Here is a 25,866-nt window from a genome sequence, read left to right on the forward strand (position 1 = left end):
GTTGGCAAGTGGTCTGGATGTTGTCATCTCTGCAAAGATTTAAAAGGCAAACCCGAGGCCAGCTGGGTTTTCAAAAACAGTGTCCCAGTCCTCAAAACTTTCATAAGATTACAAAAAAGCACAACAATGCACATTGATTGATTTGCAATATTTATAGCCCACTCTACATTGAATATTTTATTCTTTCTGCATTTTAAAAAATTTCATTTTGTAATGTGTATAAAACAGGGAGAACAGTTATAATAACAGATGGAAATGAGATACAACTTATTTACGTTTTTTACATTTATTTTTGTTTCACAAAATTTATATACCACTTGAAAGTAATAAAACTTTAAGGCTGTTTGCACTTTATCTATAAAGCTCAGAGGGCGTGTATAAAAGTTCTCCAACCTTTTTCTTTAATCCTCAGATTGAACCTGTGTGGTTGATTAGTTTTGAGAAAAAAGCAGCTGGCCCAACCTTACCCAATGAGCTTTGTGGCTGAGCAGAGATTTGAACTTGGGTCTCCGTCGTCTAAGACACTAACCACTGTGCCACACTGTCTTCAAAGAGCATTCCACTAGATGCTGGCTGGGACAAACATTTCAATTTTTCATTTTGCTTTTTATTTATGTACTTAAGCCTAGATTGGGATTGGTTTGGTTTTGTAACATTAAATTTGTGCTTTGTTTGCTAAATTGTTGGTTTTTCTTATTTTGACTTTACTGACACATTCTGTATTTTGTATAATTGTATTTCTAGTGTTCTCTGTTCTAATGATTTGAATTGCTGTAAGCCGCTTTGAGCACAGCTCCTTTTGGGAAAGCGGCATATAAGCAAACTCAGTCAATCAATGGGAACTGTAGTGGGAGGATACAAGGTTAGCAACTGGCTTCAGGCAAATTGTCCACGGACCTTATCATGTCCACGTTATGTACATCCCCTAGCACACACCATGGACACTTTACCTAATGTTCCAGATACAGAGGTGGCCCTCCCTTGAGGCAAGGTGAGAGGGGAGTGCCATTAAAGGTGGCCCAGTGGGAAACAAATATGGAGCCATGGAACACCGTCCAACAGGAAGAATCGCTGTACAGTGGTACCTTGGTTTAAGAACAGCTTAGTTTATGAACAATTTGGATTAAGAATGCTACAAACCCGGAAGTAGGTGTTTTGGTTTGTGAACTTTGCCTTGGAATAACAACATATTTTGCTTCCTGTTGAGTGTGTTCCATTTGTAAATTGACTCCCCCGCTGCTATGGGAAAGCACGCTTTGGTTTAAGAATGCTTTGGTTTAAGAACGGACTTCCGGAATGGATTAAGTTCGTAAACTGAGGTACCACTGTACTGCAGTGTACTGGAAGGAACAGAAGTTGTGTGAGGCACCACCTCAGTCTTCCACTGTCGAGGTCTAGAAAACTTCTTTTTAAGCCAAAAATATCCCTGCACTCTACAGAAAAGACTACTACCATGCAGTTTGGTGGCTCCCATTCATTTCAGAGGGTCTTACGTCAAATGTTAACTCATGAAGGAAGGATGCTATTTAGGCTTCTCTGCTTGTGGCAGCAAATATCTTGGGCCAGGCTTTACTGATGTGCTGGCATTTCCTGGTGTTGGATTTCAGTCCATGCGGGGCTGTGGCCAGAGGATGCTCACAGGATCTGACTGTTCTTGCAGGGACATTTCACACAAATAGCAGAAAATGAATCATTGAAGAAAAAGATGACTCACAGAGCATTTGAGGGGTGCAGCAGAAATAAGCATGAGAGACACAAAGTGATGACTAATACTGGATTTCAGCCAGAGCAAGCCTTTGTAGGGTGGGTTCAGCCAGCCACAAACTCTCAGCCTAACCTCCTGAGAAGGCTGTTGTGCATGGAGAACAACTGCCACCCAGTTAAAGAAACCTGAGCTGATAAATCAACTAAAACTCATAGGGTCATTAGCTCAATTACATTTAAATAGGAGGGTTAAAAAACAACAACTCAATAACCTCTGTTTTTAGTTTACTCATATATGAGCCATAGCAGGTGCTGCTTCAAAAGAGGCTTCCCTCCTGGGCAAGAGAAAAAGAGGAAGCCTCTGGGCACCGGAAGCTTTCATAAGTGCTTGTATTAAAAGTATTTTAAATGTTTACTCCCCAGTTTAAACTGGGGGCATTTTTGAAAGTCAATGGTGGTGGTGGTTTTTATTGATCAAATGCTGATGCCTTCGAAAACAGAAGTACCCACATACGCTGCTACAAAGGGACAGATTGGAATGGACTGCAAAAGATGATCTCTAAGTGAATACACCATCACATGGCAAACAAGCACAGTTTAGATACCACCCTTCATCCAATTCCAGGGCAATGAGCAATAAAATAATAAATTTATTCAAGGCAACAATAAAAATTACAACAGACAACAATTTAAAAAAATTATGCAGGCTAAAGCTTAGACAATTTTAACTGCCCAAGGAAATTTCAGTAAAAATAAATAAATGCTTGAGCCTGCCTTCAAAAGGATAGGATGCAACTGAATCCCTTCTCATGTTCTACTGCTGGTCATGAAGTGTAGTTAGATGCTTGTGTGGACAGAGGACTCTTCACTGCCCCACTGTGTATCTATACAGATCCTCTCATTCATTCATGGGCCGGCATCATGCTGGGCACATTTCCAGTTTCAACCATGTCCAAACCACAGACAGGGAGACCCAGCTTAGTACTGACAAAAAGCAGTTAAGGAGGAGTGCAGAGCAGGCGGACAGGAAAAGTCACTCTCCCCAAGGAAGAATGCAGAATTGTGCCACTTCCAAAGTCTGCAGAGATAGTGGAACAGGCTGTGTTCATTCTTCTGGCTTATGTGGAGCAGGAGGTGAGGGTTGGAAAAATCCCTTTGCATTTCAGGGTAAGAGGATATCAGAAGCAGGATGCTGACTCATAGCTGCTGAGACAGGGGAGGGGCAGTGAGCTGCTCAGTGAAGAATGGAGCTCAGAGTTCTTCTTTTTCAGTCTTAAGGGAAGGAGGGAGTTCTTAATCTCCTGTTGCAATGCTTTGATCAATCTGGCAAACAGAAAAGACACTTTTGTCCACTGGCTAACAGATGCGCCTTGCTTTGCTACTCTGTGGTCCATTGTGTCTTCAGGGTAAGAAGAGTCTGACTAGATCAGGCCAAGATCAGCATTGTGATCTTACAGTGGGAAACCCACAACAGGATTCAAGCAGAAAGACACTCTTGCCTCCCTGTGGCTTCCAGAGATTGGTATTTGGAAGCCTTGCTGCCTCCAACTGTGGCGGCAGAGCACAGCCAGGCGGTTAGTAACTAGTGAGAATTACTGCGCAGGCCCACAGCCAAACAGAAGGAATGAAGCTGGCCTGCAAAGGGGAAGTTCCAAAGTGGAGAGCTCCTGCAGCTGTGAGCTGTAGCATCCTTTCAGGACACCGGTGTGAGATGAACTACTAGCCAACCTCCTGTAAAGTGATGGTTTGCCCCTCCCCTCCTCCTCCTCCACGAGGGAGGAACAGAGCCTCGCATTTGTGGCCGCTCGCATGGCCATTTATCTTTTATATCAAAAGGTTCACATGGGAGATGTTTCCGTTTGACATCTCACATGCAAAAGGGCAACTTACACTTGCCACACTCAGGGGCATGCCACAGCAAATGCCATGATCTAACAAAAAAAGAGCAACAAGGGAGGTTTGTAGACTTTCTCCTCTTTCACTAAAAAATATAATGAACCTGAAGCAAGGAATAGGAGAAGAAAAAAAAGGTAAAGATTAGGGCTGTGGGGTCCAAAGAGCATTTTTCCTCCCCCACCACACTGAGGGCCAGAAGCATGTTCTTTATTTTTAAAAACGAAATTTCAGGCATCTCAGAGTGCTTGACAGATGCATGGTACATACAAAGCCCCAGAGCAAAAACAGCAGGTGTGCTCTCTTTGATTTACTCCATCAACACTTCTCTCTCTCCAATTTTTAAAAACTAAGGTGTGGCCTGCCAACCATGCCAGGCTGGTCAAAGTGTTTCCAATAGTTATTTTGCTTCAGGCTTTTGCTCTCAGTAACATGAAGGGATGTGCAAGAGCTTCTCGCCACTGCTCTGAGAAAGATCCAGATGTTCCATGAAGTAACCACAGGACTCCCCCCGTTTCTCCAAACTAGGTGAATTCCATTTTTGCACATTTGTTATCTCCCTTCTGCCCCACAAATGGTAGAATGATGAGGGTTTTTTGCAGAAAATAGGCCCATCAGTTCAGGGCCAATCCTGTTCAAGTCAAGCAAGGATGCAATGCAGTGGACAAAATTCTGCAATGCCACCTCCAATTCACAGGTTACCAAGCCAGCATGGTGTAATAAGTAAGCCACTCATATATATGATGAGGGACCCCAAAGTTGGTCGGAGTTCAAAAAAGTCCTGGCACACCTCCCCAGCTACAGCCCAATGAGGACTGAGTATACACAGTGACTCATTGTTTGGGGTTAGGCGGATGCAATTCCACCTATGAACAAGCTGCAAGATTTTGTTGATATGTATGTATAAACCACTACCTGTATGCATGGTGCTTTGCAAAGTGGAAGAAGGCAGGTCTTTGCCCCAAGAAGCTTGCAATCTGAAACTCAATACAGGTGGGTCCAGCCCCCCACCCCCAATACTAATCCATACAGAATGAGGCTCCACAGCCCAACGTCACACCACAGGCTCTGCCTTTGCAAAGTCTGGCATGTACTGACAGGCAAAAGAACGAAACAGCACAGCTATGAAACTATCATGAGATGAAAGGGTTCTGGCATCATTAAAGCCAATGCCCAGACTCAGACTGGAAAACAAGAATGCTGTGCACGGCCATGAGCACATTAGCACTGCTACTTTGCACTTGCCCCTACCACCCAATCTCTTTCATCTCAACCTACCTTGTAGGCCAGAAGAATGTTTTGCTACCAAAGTGAGCTCCTTCTGGGTGGGGTCAGGCTCTAAACCAGGGGTGGAGAACCTGTGGTGCCCCAGATATCGTTGGACTCCAACTCCCAGCAACCCCATAGTCAAGGAAGTTGGAGTGGGTTGGGTGTCCATCAACATCTGGAAGGCCACAGGTTCCCCATTCCTGCAGTGAAAGAAAATTTGCAACATGGGACAACAAGAGCCTCAACACGGCAAAGCATTTGCTGTTGGAGGAACGACCTCCTATCTACCAGAAAGAGTTGCTGCTTTTGAGCTCCTGAATAGCTTCCCTGGGAAAGAAATGGGTGTCACCCAGTCGTTTAATCTAAGGCTGTAACATAGGTTCAGCTGGATCCTTCGTTATACACCTTTTGGCACCAGGCAAAAACATTCCTCTTCCACCAGGTCTTTGGCCGATTAACATCTGATACCCTTTTAATTGGGTTGTAGGAGAGGAGATGATTGGTTTGTTTTCATTCTTAATAGCATTGTGTATTTTGCGTTTTTTATATTGTATGTTTATGTTGTGAACTGCCCTGAGATCTATGGATGAAGGGTGGTATTCAAAGTTAATAAGCAATAAGAATAAAGTAATGCTTGACCGTGGCAAGTCAAGGACATGGCAGCTGCCAATGGAGGACAGAGGGTCTCCCCTGCCCGGCCCTACCTTTGGTCTTGATTGCAGTTTCGAGGGCTGCAGCATCGCGATCCGCATCAAAGTTCCCGTATGCCTTGACTGTGGCGTAGGCGCTTGGAGGGAGAGCATGCTGTGGGAGAGAAGAGGAGAGGGGGAAATGACCTTCCAAACTGGCTCCATTAAATCAGCAGCTCCGTTCTTGCAAGAGGAAAGCCTGCCTAACGTCCATGGGGGAAATGGCACCGTCTTCTCACCTGACGGGGCTACTTTCTTATCTCACAGAACAGACCCAATGCATAAAACAAAGACAGGACCAGGCCTTCCTGGACTCCAACTCCCATCAGCCCCAGAAAGCAGATGGCAGTGGTGATAGGAGTCAGTCTCCTCATCCCTGATGTATAAGAACTTTGCCTGTGAGCTGTCTTATGGGTCTTTAAAAAAAGCAAAAAACTTTCTATTTATTTAAACAAGACCACCCACTTCAACAACACACTAAAACAACAAGAAAAGCCCAAATGAAAACTGAAAATTAAACATACACATACCAAGTACAAATTTGAGTTGTTTCATTCACATTCCCTGGAAAAAAACTTGTTCTTATTGGTGTTGGGAGAGAAGGAACATTTAAATAAAAACATATGTTTAAATTATCAATACCAGGATATTGTCCTTGAGTACTGTGATAGTCTCATGTGCAGCTTAAAGGTAACTGAATTCCAAATAGTTGTTATTTGTGGGCCACTTTTTAAAAAAATCAGAAAGCTGTGTACAAATGCATGCAATAAATTCTGCTTCTTTAAAAGTCAAAAACAGAAACGGTGCAATGAGGCCAGCAAGACCTGCAAGAGGTGAGCCATGTTCTTTCCCACTTGCTTCACTGCCAGGAATGGCACAAAATATGAGGTATTGCAACACAAAAATAGGAAACTGCCATCACCCCAAGATCCCCGAGGGGAGGTTCCTTTCCTTTTGTAAGCTTTGCTCCAGGGAAAAAGCACCTGTGAGTATTGCAGCTAAAAGGGCCAATGATCAGAGGGGGTGAAAGGAAAGCGGGGTTGTTCTTGTTCGTATTAGGTATTTTGTGCTTTTATGTTGTGAACCACCAAGAACTACGGATGAAGGACAGTATCCACATTAATTAAATAGATGATAGATAGATAGATAGATAGATAGATAGATAGATAGATAGATGATAGATAGATAGAAACCTCCAAACACAGAATTGCCACCCATAATTCCTCCTCTCCAGCAAGGCTTGTGAAACAGGTTATTCAAGCACAGCCTTTAAAAATGTAAGACTCTCCTTTAAAAATGTAAGACTCCAGGTGGAGGGTGTAAACACTCCCCCCCTTTTTTTTTTTTTACTGAACTACCACCTCTTGGCTATTCCCACCTCTCTCAGCCAAGGTGGAAGCTGGCCTTTTGCTGGCCTATGTGCACCATAGACAGATTTTCCAGAAGATTCTGCTCCTTTCTGATGCCAAGAAAAGCAGCGAGTGGAAAAGTTTAATTGCACCATGGAGAAGCTGAGAACACTCAGAATAAAAGCACATTCTTTTGCTGGCTTATCATCGAACACGTCTGGGATGGGTTTCGTAGCTCAGCCGTGGAGCAGATGCCTGGCCTGCACAAGGGCCTCAACTCAATCTGTTCCACCTGCAGTTTGAAGGATCAGGTAGCTGCACACCCACCGCCAGGCAGGTCCCACTAGGCAAAACAGATCTGGTGTGTCTCACTCAGGAGACTGCCTGAGGACCTTTCTTTAAAGAGCATTCCCCAAAGCACCCCCACCTCTCTCCCCCACCCTGAGTTAGAAACAGTGGTGCACACTCTTGCACCTCAAAAGGTTTATTCTGTGCAAGTGTAAAAATCAACAACTTTCGAAAGAGCCTGTTCTCAGTCCAGGGGAATGTCTGCATTTCTGAGCACATGGCATTACCCTCTGTCAAATAAAGCCACTGGTCCACTTCCAGAGGGAACTTTCACAACACTTGCTGCCTGAGAGATGCACGGCTTGAACTTCTGAGTGCCATTCAAAAGAGGCATTCCCCAATACATAAATACACCACATGCACACAGATGTGTTTGAAGCTGGGATGGGCCAGGGGGAAGCAGGGGGAGCAAATGGAGCAATACTTACATCTCCCTCAAGGGTGAGCTTGGATAAGATTTCGTGGACCGTTGACATCTTGAGAGAAGGCTGGAAGAAAGTAAGAAGACTTCAAGTCAATCTGCTTGAGCATAGAGGCACTGAGGCCGAGTCCACACTTTACCTTTCAGGCACGTTCAAAGGCCATTCTTTCTCACATAGGATTCTGGGCACTGTAGTTTCTTAATGGTTTCTAAGAACTGCGATTCTGTGAGGGGAAACTACAGTGCCCAGAATTCTTTGAGGGAAAGAATGTGGTTCAGGTGTGTTTTAAAGGCATAGTGGGCATGCGGCTGCAACATTTCAACAGGGTGTCAGGCTGCAAAAGAAAACATGCTTTAGACAGCAGTGAAGGAAGGATATTTGTAACGTCACCCTGATCTTCTTTCAATACCTTTCAATTCCCCAAATATCCCAGCAAAGAATGTCAGTGGGAAATTTCCTCCCATTTGCAAGATTTTCATGCTCTTTATTTCATTTAAATTCGCCAACCAGGTGCTTTCCACATGTATTGGATGATCCACACCCAAACCACCACATCACCAACACCCGACTGCAGCACAGAAGAAACTGTCAAGTCCTCCCTTCTTGCACACTGCAATACCTCCATTTATTAGGGTTTGAAATGTGTGCAGAGGAGGATGACCAAGATAAGCTACCTGGAAACCAAGCCTTAGGAGGAAATGTTGAGGGAGTTGGGGGCGTTTAGCCTGGAGAAGACTTCTAATATCTCAAAGGCTGGAAGATGGAGCAAGCTTGTTTTCTGCTGCTCCAGAGAGCAGGAACCTGAACCAATGGATTCAAATGCCAAGAAAGGAGATTCCGACTGAACCATAGGAAGAACTTTCTGACGTAAGAGCTGTTCCATAGTGGAAAAGAGAGGTGGTGGACTCTCCTTCATGGAGGTTATTAAACAGAAGTTGGATGGCCGTCTGACCAGGTTATTTAGCTGTGATTCCAGTGTTGTAGGAGTTGGGACTAGATCAGCCTAAGGGCCCATTCCAACGCTACAATCTACGATTAGGGAGCCCAACTGGGGCTACAGTTGCCATTTTAAAAATTTTATTTTCTAGAATTCCCCATGAAATAAAAATATGTATTTTATCAAAATGACAATTCATTTGCTGCTCCTGCAAGTGGGTGGCCTCTTCCTGAGGAGAGGCAGAGCCAGCCCTGAAATACAAGAAGGGTGGATCTTCTGAGTGAAACTGAATGCTTAAAAACAGGAAAGGCAAAGTGGATCATATATTTTCTTTTATTCTGGTAAGTTAAGGCTAGTTGCATAAATGGCTTTCAGGCTGTGAAGTATGAATTAAACGGAGAAAGGGCTGTCATGCAGGGATTAACGTCAGAACGCCATTAAGGCTTTTTACAAATAAATTAAGTGCTCCCAACCAAGGGAACAGCTAACAAAGCTGGCAAAGAGAAGAAGGCAGCTTGAGGGTGTGGCAGCGAGTGAAACGTGGGAAGGAGTCCTGGCCAAGGAACAGGCTTGGCCAATGACCAAACTCACAGGCTCCTGGGTCCGCTCCTCTCTCGCCCATCCTGAAGCCCCATGAAAGAAAAAGGAGCTCCAGGCTTTCAAAGAGAAGAAAAGGGGGCAGAGCAACTGAATGCAAATCACATCCTGAAGGGGCAGTGCAAAGGGGCAGTGACCCAGGTTCAGAGGACCCCTGCCCATCTCCCAGGGTCCTCCAGAGGTTCTGGACTGCAGCTCCCATTGACCTCGGCCAGCATACATAGGGAACGTCTACAGGTGCCCTTAGCCATTTCCTTCTTAGAACATGAGCAATGCAGCAGCCTCAGTGTCAAAATGTGTATTTGGTTTGAAGTCCCAGGCTAAGCCTAGTCAAGGAGAAAAACGAAGCAAAACCATCTCTACCTACCGTATTTTTCGCTCTATAACACGCACCCGACCATAACACGCATATAGTTTTTAGAGGAGGAAAACAAGAAAAAAATATTCTAAATGAAACGGTGGATGTATGATTTTTGTGGTTCATGCTGTGGCCACAGACATGTGATCTGACAGTGAGTTTGGGGTAGCCCAGTGCAAAAATCCTGAGCATCCATGTGGATCCATGCTTTGTAACCACGTTTTTGCACCACTGCGGCCCCAGGCAACATTGGGTGCATGATTTTTTTGGTGCAAGCTGTAGCCATGGACATGCTATGTGATCTGATGGTGAATTTGGGGTGACCCAGTGCAAAAATCCTGAGGATCCATGTGGATCCGTGCTTTGCAACCAGGCTCTCTGTCCCTCTCTTCTCCCCACCCAGCGACTCTTCTCCCACTTTGCTGTTTCAAAGCGAGCAAAACGAGTCACAGAGGAGGGAAGGAAGGGGAACCATGGAGCCTCTGCTCACGACTGCAGCAGATCCCCCCACCATCCGCAGGCATTCGCTCCATAACACGCACAGACATTTCCCCTTACTTTCTAGGAGGAAAAAAGTGAGTGTTATGGAGCAAAAAATACGGTAACTGCCGAGATATAGGCTTCTCCACTCACATGACATGGGGGGAAAATCATATGCCAAAATACCAAAACTGATCTTAAGGAAGTTTCCAAAAATTTCCAGCAGTTAAATGGCACACAGAAGCCTGCTGAGAGCAGCATATTACACAGAGATGCAACAAGAATCCTCCTTCAACGAGTAATTCCACTCCAACTTTGCATCAGGAGTGATTGGGTAATTTAAATTTCCCCTGACACAGAGCCTTGCTCTGTCCCCTGCAAGTGATAGCCAATAACAGGAAATACTGTGGAAGTGCCTCTTAAAGGCATTCTTTTTTATTCATACTTTAGACTCATAGCAATATTTAATTCAATTTACTTATTGCAATAAAGTAGTAGGTCTCTCATAGCACAGTTCTGGAATTACTGCACTAATTGCAATATTTCAGTTTTACAGTAGCCACTTTGGGGGCTGTCAATAGGTAGACTCAACAGGAAACAAAAGTTTAGAACTTTTGTTAGTATTAGAACCTAGACTACAAATGAGTAGCAGGCAGGCAGGTAGGGCAGAAAAGCATTTGTGGACTAGTAACTTGAAGATTTGGAAGAGTCTTAAAAAAAAAAAAAGACAAAAAACCCAGAAGTACAAAGGCTGGCAACTTGAAATAACAAAGGTGTTGAAAAGGCCAAAGCAGCTAGTCAGGGGGGAAATGTGTTGATTTTAACCTGCTTTCTTCTCTTCCAACAAGTTTTTTTAACTCCCTGTATCTTCAACGCCTTTGCAAGCCAAATAGCTCTGTTGGGCTGGGAGGAGCTCAAAAATCTGGGAAGGAGGGGCAGTTGTTGTACAAAAGGTGTTGCTGAGAAGAATTCAGGCCCCACCATTGCATTCCTGGAAATCAGGCATGAGAACAGAACTCCCAAATTCCTTAGGTTAGACAAATATTTCAGCTGCCAAACAGCATCTGACAATGGTACGCTGTGTGCAGCAGCTGTGCTCACTTTTCAAATATACTGAGGACTGGCTGTGTGTGTGTGTGAGAGAGAGAGAATCTGTTGTGTGACCCTATGAAGGTGCAACAGTCACAGCAGGGTGTATGTGTGTTTGTGTGGGTGTAGGTGGACAATAAGCAGCTTCCCTCCTCTTGCTCAAGCACTGATGACCCGGTAGAAACACACAGCCATGAAAGTGAGTGGCGCTGAACAGCTACCTACCAGAAGATCATCCAGTCCACCCCATGGTTTTCCCAACCACCACCACATCCCCACCCTCAGAACAACCTAGAAGAACTGGTCCCTGAAGTCCCTGAAGCAATAAGCCAAGGGAGACACAGCAATCTCCCAAATCTCAGGCCTCCGAATTTTGCAACACCGTTCTCCAAGCAAAACATGCTTGCAAAAATGTGCATGTTTGGGGAAAGTGTGTATGCCATTACAATCAAAAATAAAGTATAAAGGTTTTATACCTGTAGAAAGAATCCCCCCCCCCCCCCGCAATTCATCATGATTTCACACTAAATAAATATATTGGAGAAAATAAACAGAAAAATGAGTACAGATTTTTGTAGGGACATCTTAAAATATAAATGACTAGGACAACCCGATGTGAAAAGGGAGGAAACCCAAACTTAAGACCATCTGCCTCTTGCCTATTTCCCCCCACCCCTCAAGACTGCATGTGTAGTTCTGAGCAGCCAGAGACGTAAAGGGGGGCAAGTTCCTACGGGGGGTGTGTGTGTGTGTGCTTTGATCTTTGGGTCCAAGGAGGAAAACGAAAGTGAGAAAGATCTCAGAGGGTGGGAGCCATCATAGCAACAGTAACTGTTGCTACTATTAGGGATCCAATATTATTGGGGTTACAGTTAATCACTCTGTTAAAGGAGGCTGAGGGTGCAATTCCATCTTATCGCAAACTCAGGCGGCTGAGCAGAGGACTCTTTAGTTACATGGGAGTATTGAACTTTGTACATGCAAAAGGCTGTTTTTATCACAACAACTTTCAAAAAGGACCCATGAGTTTCTTTCTGCAACTTGCAGAAGTGTCCGTTGAAGGAGCGGGTGGTGAAACTGAAACAGGAGGAGGGAAGGAAGAGAGAATTGGTCTACTGCAGCCTCCAACTGGCTATATAGTCCAGCATTTATTTTCCTGCAGCAGTCAGGCAGATACCTCCAGGAAGCCCACAAGCAAGGCATGAAGGGGGCAGACTTCTCCCCAGCAAATAGTGTGCAAACCTGCTGGCTCCTTATAGCCCTAGATCGCTCAAAGATTACACTGGATCTACGCCATACATCTAAAGCACATTCTAAGCACATTTAAAGAACACAACTCCCCCCAAAGAATCATGGGAACTGCAGTTTTTGCCTCGCAGAGCAGCAATTCTCAGCCCCCCTAACAAACTATAGCTCCCAGGGTTCTTTGGGGAAAGTAATGCAATTTATATGTGCATTGGATGTGCTTTAAATGCACACCCCAACCGATAAAAAAATTTTTTTAAGGCTGAAGACATTCCCGTTAATCCAGGCATTTGGGTTACAGAGCAAACTGCTGCTGGGTTGTGGTCCCATCAATATTTTAATCTCAGCCATTTTATTGCCGTCTTGTGACTCTATGATACTCTTTGTACTGTTTATTGCTTTAATGTTCTGTTCCCATTAAGTGCTCCAGAATGGGAAAAGGGTGTGGCTTTAAAGGAATTCAAATAAATAGTTGTGCTTCCAAGGCCTATTGGGATCCACCTTCCTCTGACTCTCCCCAATCTCCTTCAAAAACCACCCAAGTAATGCAGAGACCCCACCCCCAGCTATGGTGTCCTGATACATTTGATACCCCCCACTGTTTCACTCATTAATCAAAGCTTATCAAGCTATAAGGTACCATTCATATATTTAGTGCGATTTTTCTAGAAAAAGAGGTGCTGGAACACACCAGGAATGCCTCCCTCGTTCTCTAATAATGGCAATGGCGCCCACCTGGGAGGTGCCAGAACTGAGTTCTGCCAAATTCTGACTGGAAAAAAAGCTCTGCATATATTTATTGCATCTGCATCCCACGCAGGGGTGTCTTACCCAAAGAGGCTATTGGCATGGGGCACCAGGGCGCCAAGTTCTGGAGGGCGCCAGGAAAGAGGCAGAGGCTGGACACAGCGCCTCCCAGCATCAGCTCGCTGCCCTCGCCCGCCTCCGCCAAAGCAGCACCGCACCGCGCCCAGAGCCTCCGTCTGCTGTGGCCACCGTGGCACGAAGCGGCCAGCTGAGCCGGTAGGCGCCATGTCCAGCCTCTGCCTCTTTCCCACCAGAGGAGCTGCCCTCCAGCCGCTGCCCGCCTCCTCCAGCCCCGCCTGACCTCCCTAAAAAAACTCTGGGAAATGGGGGGGGGGGCAAAGGGAGCTTTGCACCACGGCGCTGGATATGCTTAAGACGGCCCTGATTCCACCTTTTTCTTCAAGGAGCTCAAGGTGGCCCACATGCCCCCCCCTTTGGCATTTTATCCTCACAACAATCCTTTGAGGTAGGATCAGGTTTAGAGGCAGGTGAACTTCATGGCAAAGTCCAGATTGGAATCCAGGTTTCTCCCAGGTCCTAATCCAACACTCTAACCCATATCCTCCAACATTTCTCTGATGAAAATAGGGATGTCTTATTCCATCACCATCATTTCTACCCCACCCATCTGACTGGGTTGCCCCAGCCACTCTGTGAGGCTTCCAACATATATAAAAACATAATAAAACATTAAAGAAACTTCCCTCTACAGGGCTGCCTTCAGATGCCTTCTAAAGATGATATAGTTAATTATCTCCTTGGCTCCGCGGTCACAAAACTCCATCCCCTCCAAAAATTTCCCAATGAAAATAGGGAAATAGGGAAATAAGGAAAAGTGGGACATTCTGAGAGCAAATCAGAAACCGGGACGACATCTGTAAATCTGGGACTGTCCCTGGAAAATAAGGACACTTGGAGTGTCTGCTAACCGCTGCACCACACTGGCACACACAGAGAGACACACTTAAACTTACATCATTTTAATAATAATAATAATAATAATAATAATAATAATAATAATAATAATAATAATAATTTAAAGGAAATGCCACTGTCTGCCCTAGCCCAGCAGTTACACCAGGAGTTGAAAGTCATTGCAATAAAAATAGCCTCGGCCAGAGCACCAACTGATTTTTAAAAGAGCTTCAGTTACAAAACTGAATGAAAACCACAGCCAAGCAGGCTTGTTGAGACAAGGCAGAAAAAGGCAGGGCAGACGGAGAACCAAGTCCAGTGATTCAGCCGACACGCCCTTGGAATGTCGGCTGAGTTGCCACATAACACTGTAGTAAATGGAGGCCAATCGGAGAAAAGTTATTGCAGCCCAGTCATGGGGGAGGGAGGGAGGGAGAGAGAGCAGGAAGATGGGAATTCTGCAAAGATGAGTTTGTTAAAAGATAAATGAGGTCACAGATCTTGAACTGCGTGGCTATGCTGTGAACTGTGGACTGCCAACTACACAGGATCTGGGAGCTGCTGCAGACTCTTGCATTTTTCAACTGTGGCAGGAGGCCTCTAGTCCTCATGAGTGCAGTGAAGAGTTGGAAATGCACAAACCACTAGGGAAGGGGTGGGAAACGCCCCTCTCCAATCATCCTCGACTGCTGGTCAGGCTGGGGGGGGAGCAATGGAGAGATACAGGTTCTTTACGCCTGCCTGCACTAGAGACTTGGAAAACGCAGACACAAGAAAAACCCTACACCAGAGTTCCCAAGGTGTTTGCAAACATCATGCCTTCCCCTCTTCGGCTGTAGCCCTGAGTCCCCATCTGAGCATATACGTCAATTCCTGCAATCTCCTCTGCCCAGTAAGTAATTGAGGCTATAATTCTGTCACAGCTTCCACTGCCTAGACTTTAGCAACAAAAATTAAGGGTCTAGCTTAGCATGGAAACCCAGCCAAAATTGTGTACACCTAACATTTGTGCAAAATTGCCCAGAACTCAATTGATTCTAACTGAATAGCGTAAAATGTACAATTTAGTCCAATTGCCAAAAATTATTGCTTTTTCTTAAGCACAGAACGGTTCACCCTTCAAGAGAGCTGTGCCTGATACAGGTATTAGGGACAGTGGTCTGCCACTTAGCCTGAGGTTTACCCTGTCACATCTATCAACAGCTCAGAAATGGGAAACACAAAAAGCACAAAGGGTTTGCTCTTTCTTATTATAGAAGGAACACAAGCTCTCATTCGACACAGAGCTTTAAACCAAGATTGCAAGCCTGCAGGGAAATTGACACAAATCCGTTTTCAACCAAATGATGTACTGTACCAAAATCTAAGTGCAGCAGAAGGCATAGCATCCATTCGGTGGTATTGAACAAAGCAGTGGCGGCTGATGCTGGCAGGGAGGAAGGGGGGCAGCCCCACGGGAGGGGGAGCAAGAGCCAATGGCAGGCAAACCCACCCTCCCTCCCTGCTGAGTTCCAAGTGGGTTAACACAGAGACGAAGGAGGGGGAGGCAGCTGACAGGCCATGCCACCCCCTGGACTGGTTGTAAGCAAGGAGGTCAGCAGTTGGGGGCTGCCTGAGGGCTAATCATAGCCCAGCCTCCCCTGGAACCACGTTTTCCCAGAGGAGACCCTGAGAAGGACTCTGGCCACACCATCCACTTAAAGCCCTATGACATCACTTTAAACACTCATGGCTTCCCCCAAAGGGCGGAGAGTTTTTAGGAGACCCCTATTCCCCTCACAGAGCTACAATTCTCAGAGTTCCCTGGGAAGAGAGATCGACTGTTAAGCCACTCTGGGAACTGTCTGACAACTCTCAGAACCCTTAACAGACTGCAGCTCCCAGAATTCTTTGGGGTGGGGGAAGCCATGACTGTTTGAAGTTGGGATCATAGTGCTTTAAATGAATTGTATGAAAGTTGCCAAAGCTGGATTCACCACTTGGCTCCTAATGGAAGAAGGAACTAAAGGCTGTGTTGTTTAGCCCAGTGTGATGAAGAGTAAGAGACATCTGCATCCCATGGGGCAGAATGAGAATGGGGGGGGGCAGCCACCCAAGCTGCAGGGCCTTCATTCACCCCACTCCAAGGATGCCATGTGAAACTGAGAGCTACTTAATTCCAGAAAATTCACCATAACCCTTAAAGCTCAAACCATACCAGAGGCATAATCACCATGCCCTTTCTGTTTCTCCTTGAGTTTTTAAAATGTGTGTTAATAGGTAAAATTATTATTTCAAGGCGGCATCACAGCTGGACATGGATTCAGGTTCAGATCTACACATGCTCAAAACTTGACCAGAGCATGCCGGAATAGCCTGGTGTCATTCAAGCAGACGAGGAACTGGGGCAGCACAGAATAAGCTGCTGCCCCGGTGGAAGCCATATAGTTTAATTCACAAAGGAGAACTCTCCAGAGAATCCTTAGAAGGAACTTTCAAAAGAATGCACAAGAGCATTCTCCCCTCCTGTGGCTTCCAGCAACTGGGATTTGGAAGCCAACACTGCAGGCACAGCAGAGCCATTGATAGCCTTCTCCTACATGAATCTGTCCAGTTCTTTAAAAAAGCCATCCAAGTTGGATTGCTTTGCAAGAGGCACCTTCTCCTGGCTCAGGTGCCAACATAATACATGCTCTGAATTTTAAAAGAAGTCAATGTCTTAGTGTGGCACCACCTACACTTTGGAACTCCCTGCCCATTGATGTCAGGCAGGCACCTTCACAGTACCCATTTTGGTGCCTGCTAAAAACAGTATTGTGTAGTCAAGCCTACCCTAGATGTTTAGAAAGCTGATGTAAATTTTTATCTGTTTTTAGCTTAGTTATTTTAACTTTTGAAAAGTCATAAATTATTGTTGTTAATCCTTCTTAAATGTAAAGGTAAAGGGACCCCTGACCATTAGGTCCAGTCGTGACCGACTCTGGGGTTGCGGCACTCATCTCGCTTTATTGGCCGAGGGAGCCGGCGTTTGTCCACAGACAGCTTCTGGATCATGTGGCCAGCAGGACTAAACCGCTTCTGGTGAACCAGAGCAGCACACGGAAACGCCGTTTACCTTCCCGCTGGAGCGGTACCTATTTATCTACTTGCACTTTGTGCTTTCGAACTGCTAGGTTGGCAGGAGCAGGGACAGAGCAACGGGAGCTCACCCCGTCATGGGGATTTGAACCGCTGACCTTCTGATCGGCAAGCCCTAGGCTCTGTGGTTTAACCCACAGCGACACCCGCGCTTCTTCTTTTCTATCTTTTTTGGAAACCACTTTGGGTTTTAACAATTGAGTGGTGTTTAAATCTTATGAAATAAGTAAGTAACCAATCAACTGACTAAACATTGCCACCCTTTTTTTAAAAAAAGCCCCAATCCTCTCTCTGTCTTGTGTTTGGCACCTTCCTTCTGCCCCAGCCAAGTCCTTGAACCAGCCTTCGGAGTGTTCTCTGGACGCACAGATCAAGTCCAAGAAAAGCGGAGAGAGAGGAGCTTCTGGCAACTGTTCACTAGGCATGGCCAGGGCCATTGTGCTAGCCTGAAAGGGAGTGGCCCCTCTGGGGATGGCAAAAAACAGAAAAACAAAAAGCAAGGTGTTGCTCAAGTTTCAGAAGTCTTCAGAATGAGAGAATGGAAACCCTGAGCTTGTGTGAGCCACGTCTCCAAGGAAGGCTGGGCGTGGCCATGGAGGAATGTGGGGCTGCAAGGAAGAGAGGGAGGCACAGAGCTGCCCCAAAGGACGCACCCAAGAGGTCTACCTCCACAGGAATGCTGAGAAGGGGGGGGGGGCTTCTCTAAACCAAAACAGGATTGCTGAAAGCTTTCTCGTTTTGATAAGTATTTTGCAGGAAAAGGCAGGCCGTCACTGCTGCAAACGGAACCCACAAAGACAGCAAGCCAGAATGAGATCATGCCAAACTCTGCAGCAGAACTTAATTAAGTTCAAAGCAGGGAGGAGGCAGGAAGAGAAGCCAGCTCTCCTACTCAGTGTTTGAAAGCACTATTAAAAAAACGAACCTTTTTAATTTTTGCAGTGCTGGTTATTTAGCTGGAAGGAGAGGCAAGGCTGTGTTGCTGGGCTGTGCCAGCACCTACAAGTCAAGAGAGCTCTGCTCATGAGCCAGCCTGGGGTAGATTTCACCTCCCTCCCACCTGTATTTCACGTCAACTGTGGCTTGCTGTGGCATGACTATACTGGTCAATGGTTTCTTCACAAAGGCATCCCACAGAATCAAAGGGTAGCAACAGGAAACCCCTGAGCCAAATGTCAGTTGCCCAGCTAGAAGCAAAGGAGAGAGAGAAAATTACCACATTTCTCTCCCTGCAAGGAGAACGGGGTAGTGTGCATGGTTTCGCCACACCCATTTTTATGTTAACCTACCAATGGTAAGAACTGTTTGGTAGTGGAAAAGACTGTGGTGGATTCTCCATTGTAGGTTTTTAAGCAGAGGCTGGGTGGCCGTCTGTCATGGATGCGTTAGTTGAGACTCCTCCTTTGCAGGGGATTGGGTTCAATGACCCTTAGGGTCTGTATCATTCTATGATCAGGATCTCTATCATTCTATGCTCACCCTGTAGAGGTTAAGCTGAGCCAGATTTGACCCAGCCTGACATTCTACCCTCTACACAATGATGACTTTCTGGACCTGGAGGGAGGGAAGAGTCAGGATCCCCCAAAACTCCAAAGATGTTGTTGTTAACTAGCAGTACATATACTGGGTGTCCTCCAGGTTGGGCCATAATTTACATTAGCTCCAGCCAGATGGGAGCTGTGGTACGAAAAGAGGGATCAATGTTGGGGGAGGCAGGTATATTGCAGCCCTCCTGGAGGGTGGCCAGTATCTGCTGAGTGCTGGCACCAGGAGTCCTGTGGCTCCTTTACAACCATCAGATTTACTGCAGCAGGAGTTTTAGTGGGCTGGACTCAAGCCTGCTTTGTCAGAAGCACATTCTAGAAGTCAGGAAACTGGGGAGAAATGCAGAAGCCATTTTCTACATTTATAAAACACCATACTGTATATCTGTACAAGAGGAATGTTCCGCTGCAGGCAAAACAAGCATTGATAAATACTTCAGAAATGCAGCTACTTTAAATCTTTTATTAATTTCTCTGAGCAGCTGCAGAATTTTGGTTCACCGACTTAACTTTTGAATTGCCCTGTGAGTCACTTTGAATTGAATGGGGCTTCATCCCAGGTCAATAGAATTAGGACTGTGGCCTTAAAATTATTTGCAAATATGCTTTTACTGTAACATGTTACAAAACAAAAACAACTGTCCCCCTTTTAGCCTCACAACAACCATGGAAAGTAGGTTCAGGTCGAGAGATAGTGAGCTATGTTCAGAAAACAAGCAAATATCTTCAGGAGACAAACACACACACCCCGCAACCATTTCACAAGAAACTTGCAAAGATTATGCAATCATCCAGATGTTAGATTACTGTTGGGCCAGAGGTAGCAACTGGTTTTTGAAGATGTTTTTTTTTGGGGGGGGATAATTGGGGAGGTGGTGTGGGGGTTGTGGACTTCATTCAGGGGCAGCCTCCTCCTATTACTCAGGCACTGCAGTCATCCATAATTCCCCCAAACGGAGCATGCAGGACGGGTGTGGCCCTTTCTCAGTACATCTTTGCTTACTGCACAACTTGCTGCAACATGCCAAGCTCTGGCCTGTGGGGTGAGAAGAGCATATTTCACAGAATGACGTAACAGGAGAGCCGTTTGGGTGAGAAGGCGGACACACCCAAGGCTTGGACTGAAACTAATAGCCAAGAGCGGGAACCTCCACAGCCAGCAAAGGCAAGCAGGGAAATTTACACAGCACCATCACAACCAGTTATTCTCCTCTCGGGATGGGCTCTGGAAGGGGCCGTTTGTGATCCAGTCCTTGCCCCCTGGGCTGCCCTTTGGGATTTGCTGGCAATGGGCCACTGGCAGAGGGCACCATGGGGTGGGACTGTCTCCTACACAAGCCTTGGGGAAAGGGAGCCATGCATGCGGGGGGGGGGGTTGTGCCCACACACAAGGTGGAAACTTTTAAAGGAAAGCTCTCAAGCCTGGATACTGGATCCTTGCCTCCTGGAGTTGGAGGGCCAAAGAGAGGGGTGGTGAATAAATGAACACACCCTTATTGCAGCACGACAACCCAGGAAAGAAGGCGGCTCTCTTTCAGCTGTCCCCAAAGCATGCAAGGCTGCAGATCACACAGAAGGCTTAAAGCCTTGGTGCCCTCTGTCTAACCATTCAGAAGCTTTATTATTAATAGCATTTTCAAACGGCCCCTCATTCCAAAGGTCCCCAAGTTATCCATATTGCAAATCTCATCTCCTGGGCGTCTTTGGATGCTGCCTCACCAGCTAGAGCAAGAGAGCTGGACTAGATGACCCTCAGGGTCCCTTCCACCTCGACCATTCTGGGACTCTAAAGCACCAAGGAGGGACAGAAGCAGAGACTCCACACACAGGACCCAACTCTGCTTGGGGGAGTCCACAGGCCAGGTGCTGGGCACCCAAGACTGGGGAGCGAGGATGCAGAAAAGGGCTGAGAATGCAGCCAGGTATGTGAATTAGCAAAAATTAAAATCAAATGTATTGCAAGAGATGAGTAAGCAGAAAGACAACACTAGAAAATGTTTGTCACGTTCTGCTAGTTTGCATTTCACCCCAGCAGAATGAAAATTTATTTTCCCCCCTTTTCTATATTTTTAAGGAGCTTCTTGGCACTCTGAACAGCCGAGAAACCTTTTCCATTTGTATTTCTGCTTTGACAGTTGGGTGTCCCTGCACACTTCACGCCCATGGCTCCCAATTATAGAGTTACCAGGACACCTCGAATGTTCTTTTTTCAGGAAGGCGACTGACTTGCCTAAGATCCAGGACAAAGAAGCGCCACCTTCCGGGAATTCCCCCCCGGACATCAATTATGCTTTTGAAATCCCGTTGATGCACGGAAAAATCAGGACGCATGGCATCCCTACAAGTCAGGATTGGCAGGACGTCAGCCTAAACGCCCGATCCTATGGAGACTTTCTCCGAAGCGCACCGAGGGCCACTCCCAGCCGCCGCAGCCCTCCTCCGAAGTCAGCCCCGCCGGTTTCAACGGCGCCCCCAATCCTCCCCGAGCTCCTTTGCAGGGCAAACCTTTGCCCACCAGACACACGCAGCCCCCCCCCCCGATAAAGGAGAGGCTGAGTCGAGCGCGCGTACGCGAGAGTAAGTCCCACTGAACTCAACGGGACTGACTTCTCATGGAAGCGCACCAAGGCGGTGCAATTCTCCCGCCGCCTCACTTCGGAGTCAATCCAGATTCAATCCAGATCACTTCGGAGTCAATCCAGGCGGAGCCGCTCCGGATGCAGCGCCCCCGGAGACTTACCGAGCAGGCGGCGACGGCTGCAGACTCCGAGTCCGGCTGAGCACGGGCGAGAGGCGCGCGGGGTGGGGTTTTTGTAGCAGCCGCGGGTCCCGCGCGTCTCCGGCCGCGGCAGGCGCCGCCCTCCAGAGCCCAGCCAGCCCAGCCCGGCCCGCCCCGCCCGGCCCGCCGCCGCCTCTGACTCAGCCTCGCCTCGGGAAGGGAAGCGGGGAGGGCGGGCCTGAGGCCCCCGACCCCGGCCCGGCTTGAAACAGCTTCCCTCCGCCCCGTAAATGTTTCAGAGTTTTAAAAAACAATTACTATTTTTGACATTATTAAGAACCCCAAAGTGCAACATTTTAAATTGATTTTTAAATTATAGCAAAGGAAGGACACCCCGAGTGAAATCTCTCCGAGCCCACCAAGTTGTAATGGTGATGCATGCTTTAATCTGTCTTTTGATTACTGTTGATGTTGATATTTTGAACGTTTAAAATTATTGTTGGTATCTTTTTTTGCAAAGCACTTGCTGTTGTTTTTTACACTCAAGAGGTGTATAAATCGCAACTTACAGCAAGGAAATGAAGATGGTTACAATGGCTGCTGTGTAAGCAATTATTGTTTCAAACTCATAAATTTACCTGCAAAAAAGCAGAATGAAAGACTAAGAGCAGTGTTTCCACATATACTATTGATAATTCCAACAAATTAAAAGAAGCATAAACTCACTAGAGTAAAATCTCTCAAGATCCACACCTTGGTACAGGTAGGAGAAGCCACCTGACCACCTGGTGAACTTCATTTGTCAATGAAATAAAATCATACCATATTGCAAAAAAGATCTGTCAGTTGTACTGCGTTCTCTAGCAGCTTTTAATTTATGGGATCTCCCTGCCCAGAGCCATTTGCCAGACTTGGGAATACTAAAAATGCTGCACTTTTAGGTTGTTAATAATGTTTCAATCAAACAGTTTCCAAAATTTAGTCACAGATGCTCTTGCTGTTGTTAAAATCACAAACAAACCTGAAATTTACAAAAAGAGAGGTATTTTCCAAATAAGTAGAGGAAATGTTGGAAAATAAAGGCAGTGAAATACACCTTGATTTAGCTGTGTTTTGTGATTGGGTGGGGGAAGAGAATTTTGTATCTCTAAGCGTAGGAAACGAAACCCACCAAACAGTGTAGAACTGCCCCAGGTCTTCACTGCTCTTAGAAACACATGATTTGTATCTTCTCTGCAATAACCAGAGTCCACATAGCCCAGCCAAAGTGCAAGGTTCTTCCATTTCCAAGCTGGCACCGATCCTTCTACATACTGCTAGACTTGGGCTGGAGCATTGTTTAGGGGTCGTTGCTTTCGGGGTTGTAGCTGTTGATTTTTTGTATCTTTCGTTTGGATCTTATGATTTAGGTGGAAATTGTTCAATTTGGTTGTGTACTTTTTGATGTTTATTACTACTTTTGTTATATTTGTAGTTGTGGAATTTGCTGTATGTTGTAAGCCGCCTTGAGCCTGGTTTTAACTTTGGAAAGGCGGCATACAAATAAAATGATTGATTGATTGACTCTGAAGTTAGCCCTCTTCAGCCTCTCCAGAGGAGTCTTACTGCTTTAGAGTCCTCTCCTTCTTCACTCCAGATCAAGGGGCACTTGAACTTAAGGATGTGTGGGGTCTACTCCCAGGTCAGAAAGTGTGCATAGGATTGCCGGGAGATCCTAGACACACTTTTGACTCAAAGGGAGACCTCATTGATCTCAGTGGAGATCAGGGAAGATGTGCTGCTTCCCTTGCAGGGAATTTGCTTGGCTCCTGGGAATAAAACTTCACTGAACTCAGTGGGGACACTTTTTTAATTTTCAGAAACCTCATGTCTTCTCATCTTGGTAAAAAAGGAGGCCCAGGTACTCCTATCTTGATGGAAGTGCCATGGATGTCCGCACAAAATGGCAGCAAAACCAAACAAGAGGGGCCAGAACTCTGTGCTGTCAAAAAGCACATAGATGCAAACTATCTGAAGAAGTGTGCATGCACACGAAAGCTCATACCAAGAACAAACTTAGTTGGTCTCCAAGGTACTACTAGACTATTTTTATTTATTTATAGATAGATAGATAGATAGATAGATAGATAGATAGATAGATAGATGATAGATAGATAGATAGATAGATAGATAGATAGATAGATGATAGATGATAGATAGATGATAGATGATAGATAGATAGATAGATAGATAGATAGATAGATAGATAGATAGATGATAGATGATAGATGATAGATAGATAGATAGATAGATAGATGATAGATGATAGATGATAGATAGATAGATGATAGATAGATAGATAGATAGATAGATAGATAGATAGATAGATAGATGATAGATGATAGATGATAGATGATAGATAGATAGATAGATGATAGATGATAGATGATAGATGATAGATAGATAGATGATTGATAGATAGATAGATAGATGATAGATAGATAGATAGATAGATGATAGATAGATAGATAGATAGATAGATAGATAGATGATAGATGATAGATGATAGATGATAGATAGATAGATAGATATTTTTTTTTTTTTTTATAATGCATTTTTATTGAAGTTATACACAAAAAACAGATATATATGAAAATACAGAGAAAAAATTACAAAGAAAAAAAAAAAAGAGGGAAAAAAAAAACCACACATCCGAAAAAAGAAAGACACACAATCTGAACTTCCCTCCATCCTTTTGATAAGTATCAAATATCTCCTTCCATTATGTATTTGATTTTCAATCTATAGTCTTAAATTCACTCGCTGGTCGTATTGTTCTAACCCCGTCAATTCACTTTAAGCATTTATTCCAATATATTTCCAAAATTTACTCCAATTTTTCAGAAATTTCTGTTCATCCTGATCTCTTATTTTACCTGTTAGTTTGTCAAGCTCAGCATAGTTTACCATTCTAATCTGCCAGTCCTTTATGTTGGGGATGGTTTCCACTTTCCAATATTGTGCCAACATAATTCTCGCTGCTGTGGTGGCGTAGAGGAATATCGTCCTATCTTCCTTTTTAATTTCTTTATCCATCATTCCCAACAGGAAGGCTTCAGGCCTCTTGGGAAAGGTATACTTAAATATTTTTTTAAGTTCATTATAAATTAATTCCCAAAAGCCTTTCACCTTTTTACATGTCCACCATAAATGATATAGGTCACCCTCCACCTCGCCACATTTCCAGCATCTCTTATCCTTTAATCTATACATTTTGGCCAATTTCACAGGGGTGTGGTACCATCTATATAGCATCTTCCAGATATTTTCTCTCAATGCCATACATGCTGTGAACTTTATGTTACAATTCCAAACTTCTATCCACCTTTCAAAATCAATATTATAACCAAAGTCAATTGCCCATTTAATCATTGCCTCCTTCACCTCCTCATCTTTTGTGTACCACTCTAGTAATATATCATAAATTCTGGACAGGGTTTTATTTTTGCCTTCTATTACTTCTATACTAAATTTTGATTTTTTATCATCAAAACCCGCCTTCCTCTTATCCTCTTTTAACAAATCATTCACCTGGTGGTATTGCAGCCAACCAGTGAATAAATTTTTTATTTCTTCATAAGGTCTGAGTTTGGGCCCTTGGTCAGTTTTTCTTAACATTTCTTCATAGGTGGCGTTTATCTCCTCCATATTTATTTTCTTAATCGTTAAGGCCTCTATTGGTGAAATCCACCATGGGGTCTTTCTTTCGAGGAGGTTTTTGTTCCTTTCCCATGCTTGATATAATGGTCCCCTAAAAATATGATCTAAGAAACTCTTGTGAACTTTCACTTTCCCATACCAAAGGTACGAATGCCATCCGTACCAATTATTAAAGCCTTCCAGGTCCAGTAGCTCTCTATTCTCCAGTTTTATCCAATCTTTTACCCAATATATACAAGCCGCTTCATAGTATAGACTTAGGTCCGGGAGAGAAAAACCCCCTCTTTCTTTTTTGTCTATCAAAATTTTCATTTTTATCCGTGGCCTTTTCCCCTGCCAAATATATTTTGCCAAGGCTCTCTGCCACTCTTTACATTGTTTTAGGCCTTTAAGTATGGGGATGGTTTGGAATAAAAATAACATTCTAGGCAGAATGTTCATTTTAACAACAGCTATCCTCCCCAAAAAGGAGAGTTTCATCCTCCCCCAAATTTCCATGTCTTTCTTTATACTCCTCCAGGTGGCATCGTAATTATCCTTGTATAAATTTATGTTCTTAGCTGTAACCCAGATCCCAAGATATTTCACTTTCTTAGCTACCGCAATTTTGGTCTTTCTTTCTAGATCTATCACTTCTTCCTTTGTTAAATTTTTAACTAACATTTTGGTTTTGTTTTTATTTACC

At 44.9% G+C, this 25,866-nt stretch overlaps 1 protein-coding gene across 2 annotated transcripts in view; it reads right to left on the reverse strand.

Moving 5' to 3' along the window:
* The window catches only part of ANXA2 (annexin A2), a 35,815-nt gene extending 14,217 nt beyond the window's left edge, over positions 1-21,598 (reverse strand). The window contains exons 1-3 of one of the 2 annotated variants that reach the window (XM_081170672.1): positions 21,504-21,598; positions 7,681-7,740; positions 5,571-5,670 (exon numbers count right to left, since the gene is read on the reverse strand). In XM_081170672.1, the coding sequence (XP_081026798.1) occupies positions 5,571-5,670; positions 7,681-7,728 (148 nt within the window). In that variant the 5' untranslated portion in view covers positions 7,729-7,740; positions 21,504-21,598. The remainder of the gene's footprint in view (positions 1-5,570; positions 5,671-7,680; positions 7,741-21,503) is intronic. The other variant, XM_081170673.1, reaches the window with a different exon arrangement.
* Positions 21,599-25,866: the final 4,268 nt, after the last annotated feature.

This window comes from Podarcis bocagei (assembly GCF_964188305.1).
Source record: "Podarcis bocagei genome assembly, chromosome: 14".
Classification (NCBI taxonomy): domain Eukaryota; kingdom Metazoa; phylum Chordata; class Lepidosauria; order Squamata; family Lacertidae; genus Podarcis; species Podarcis bocagei.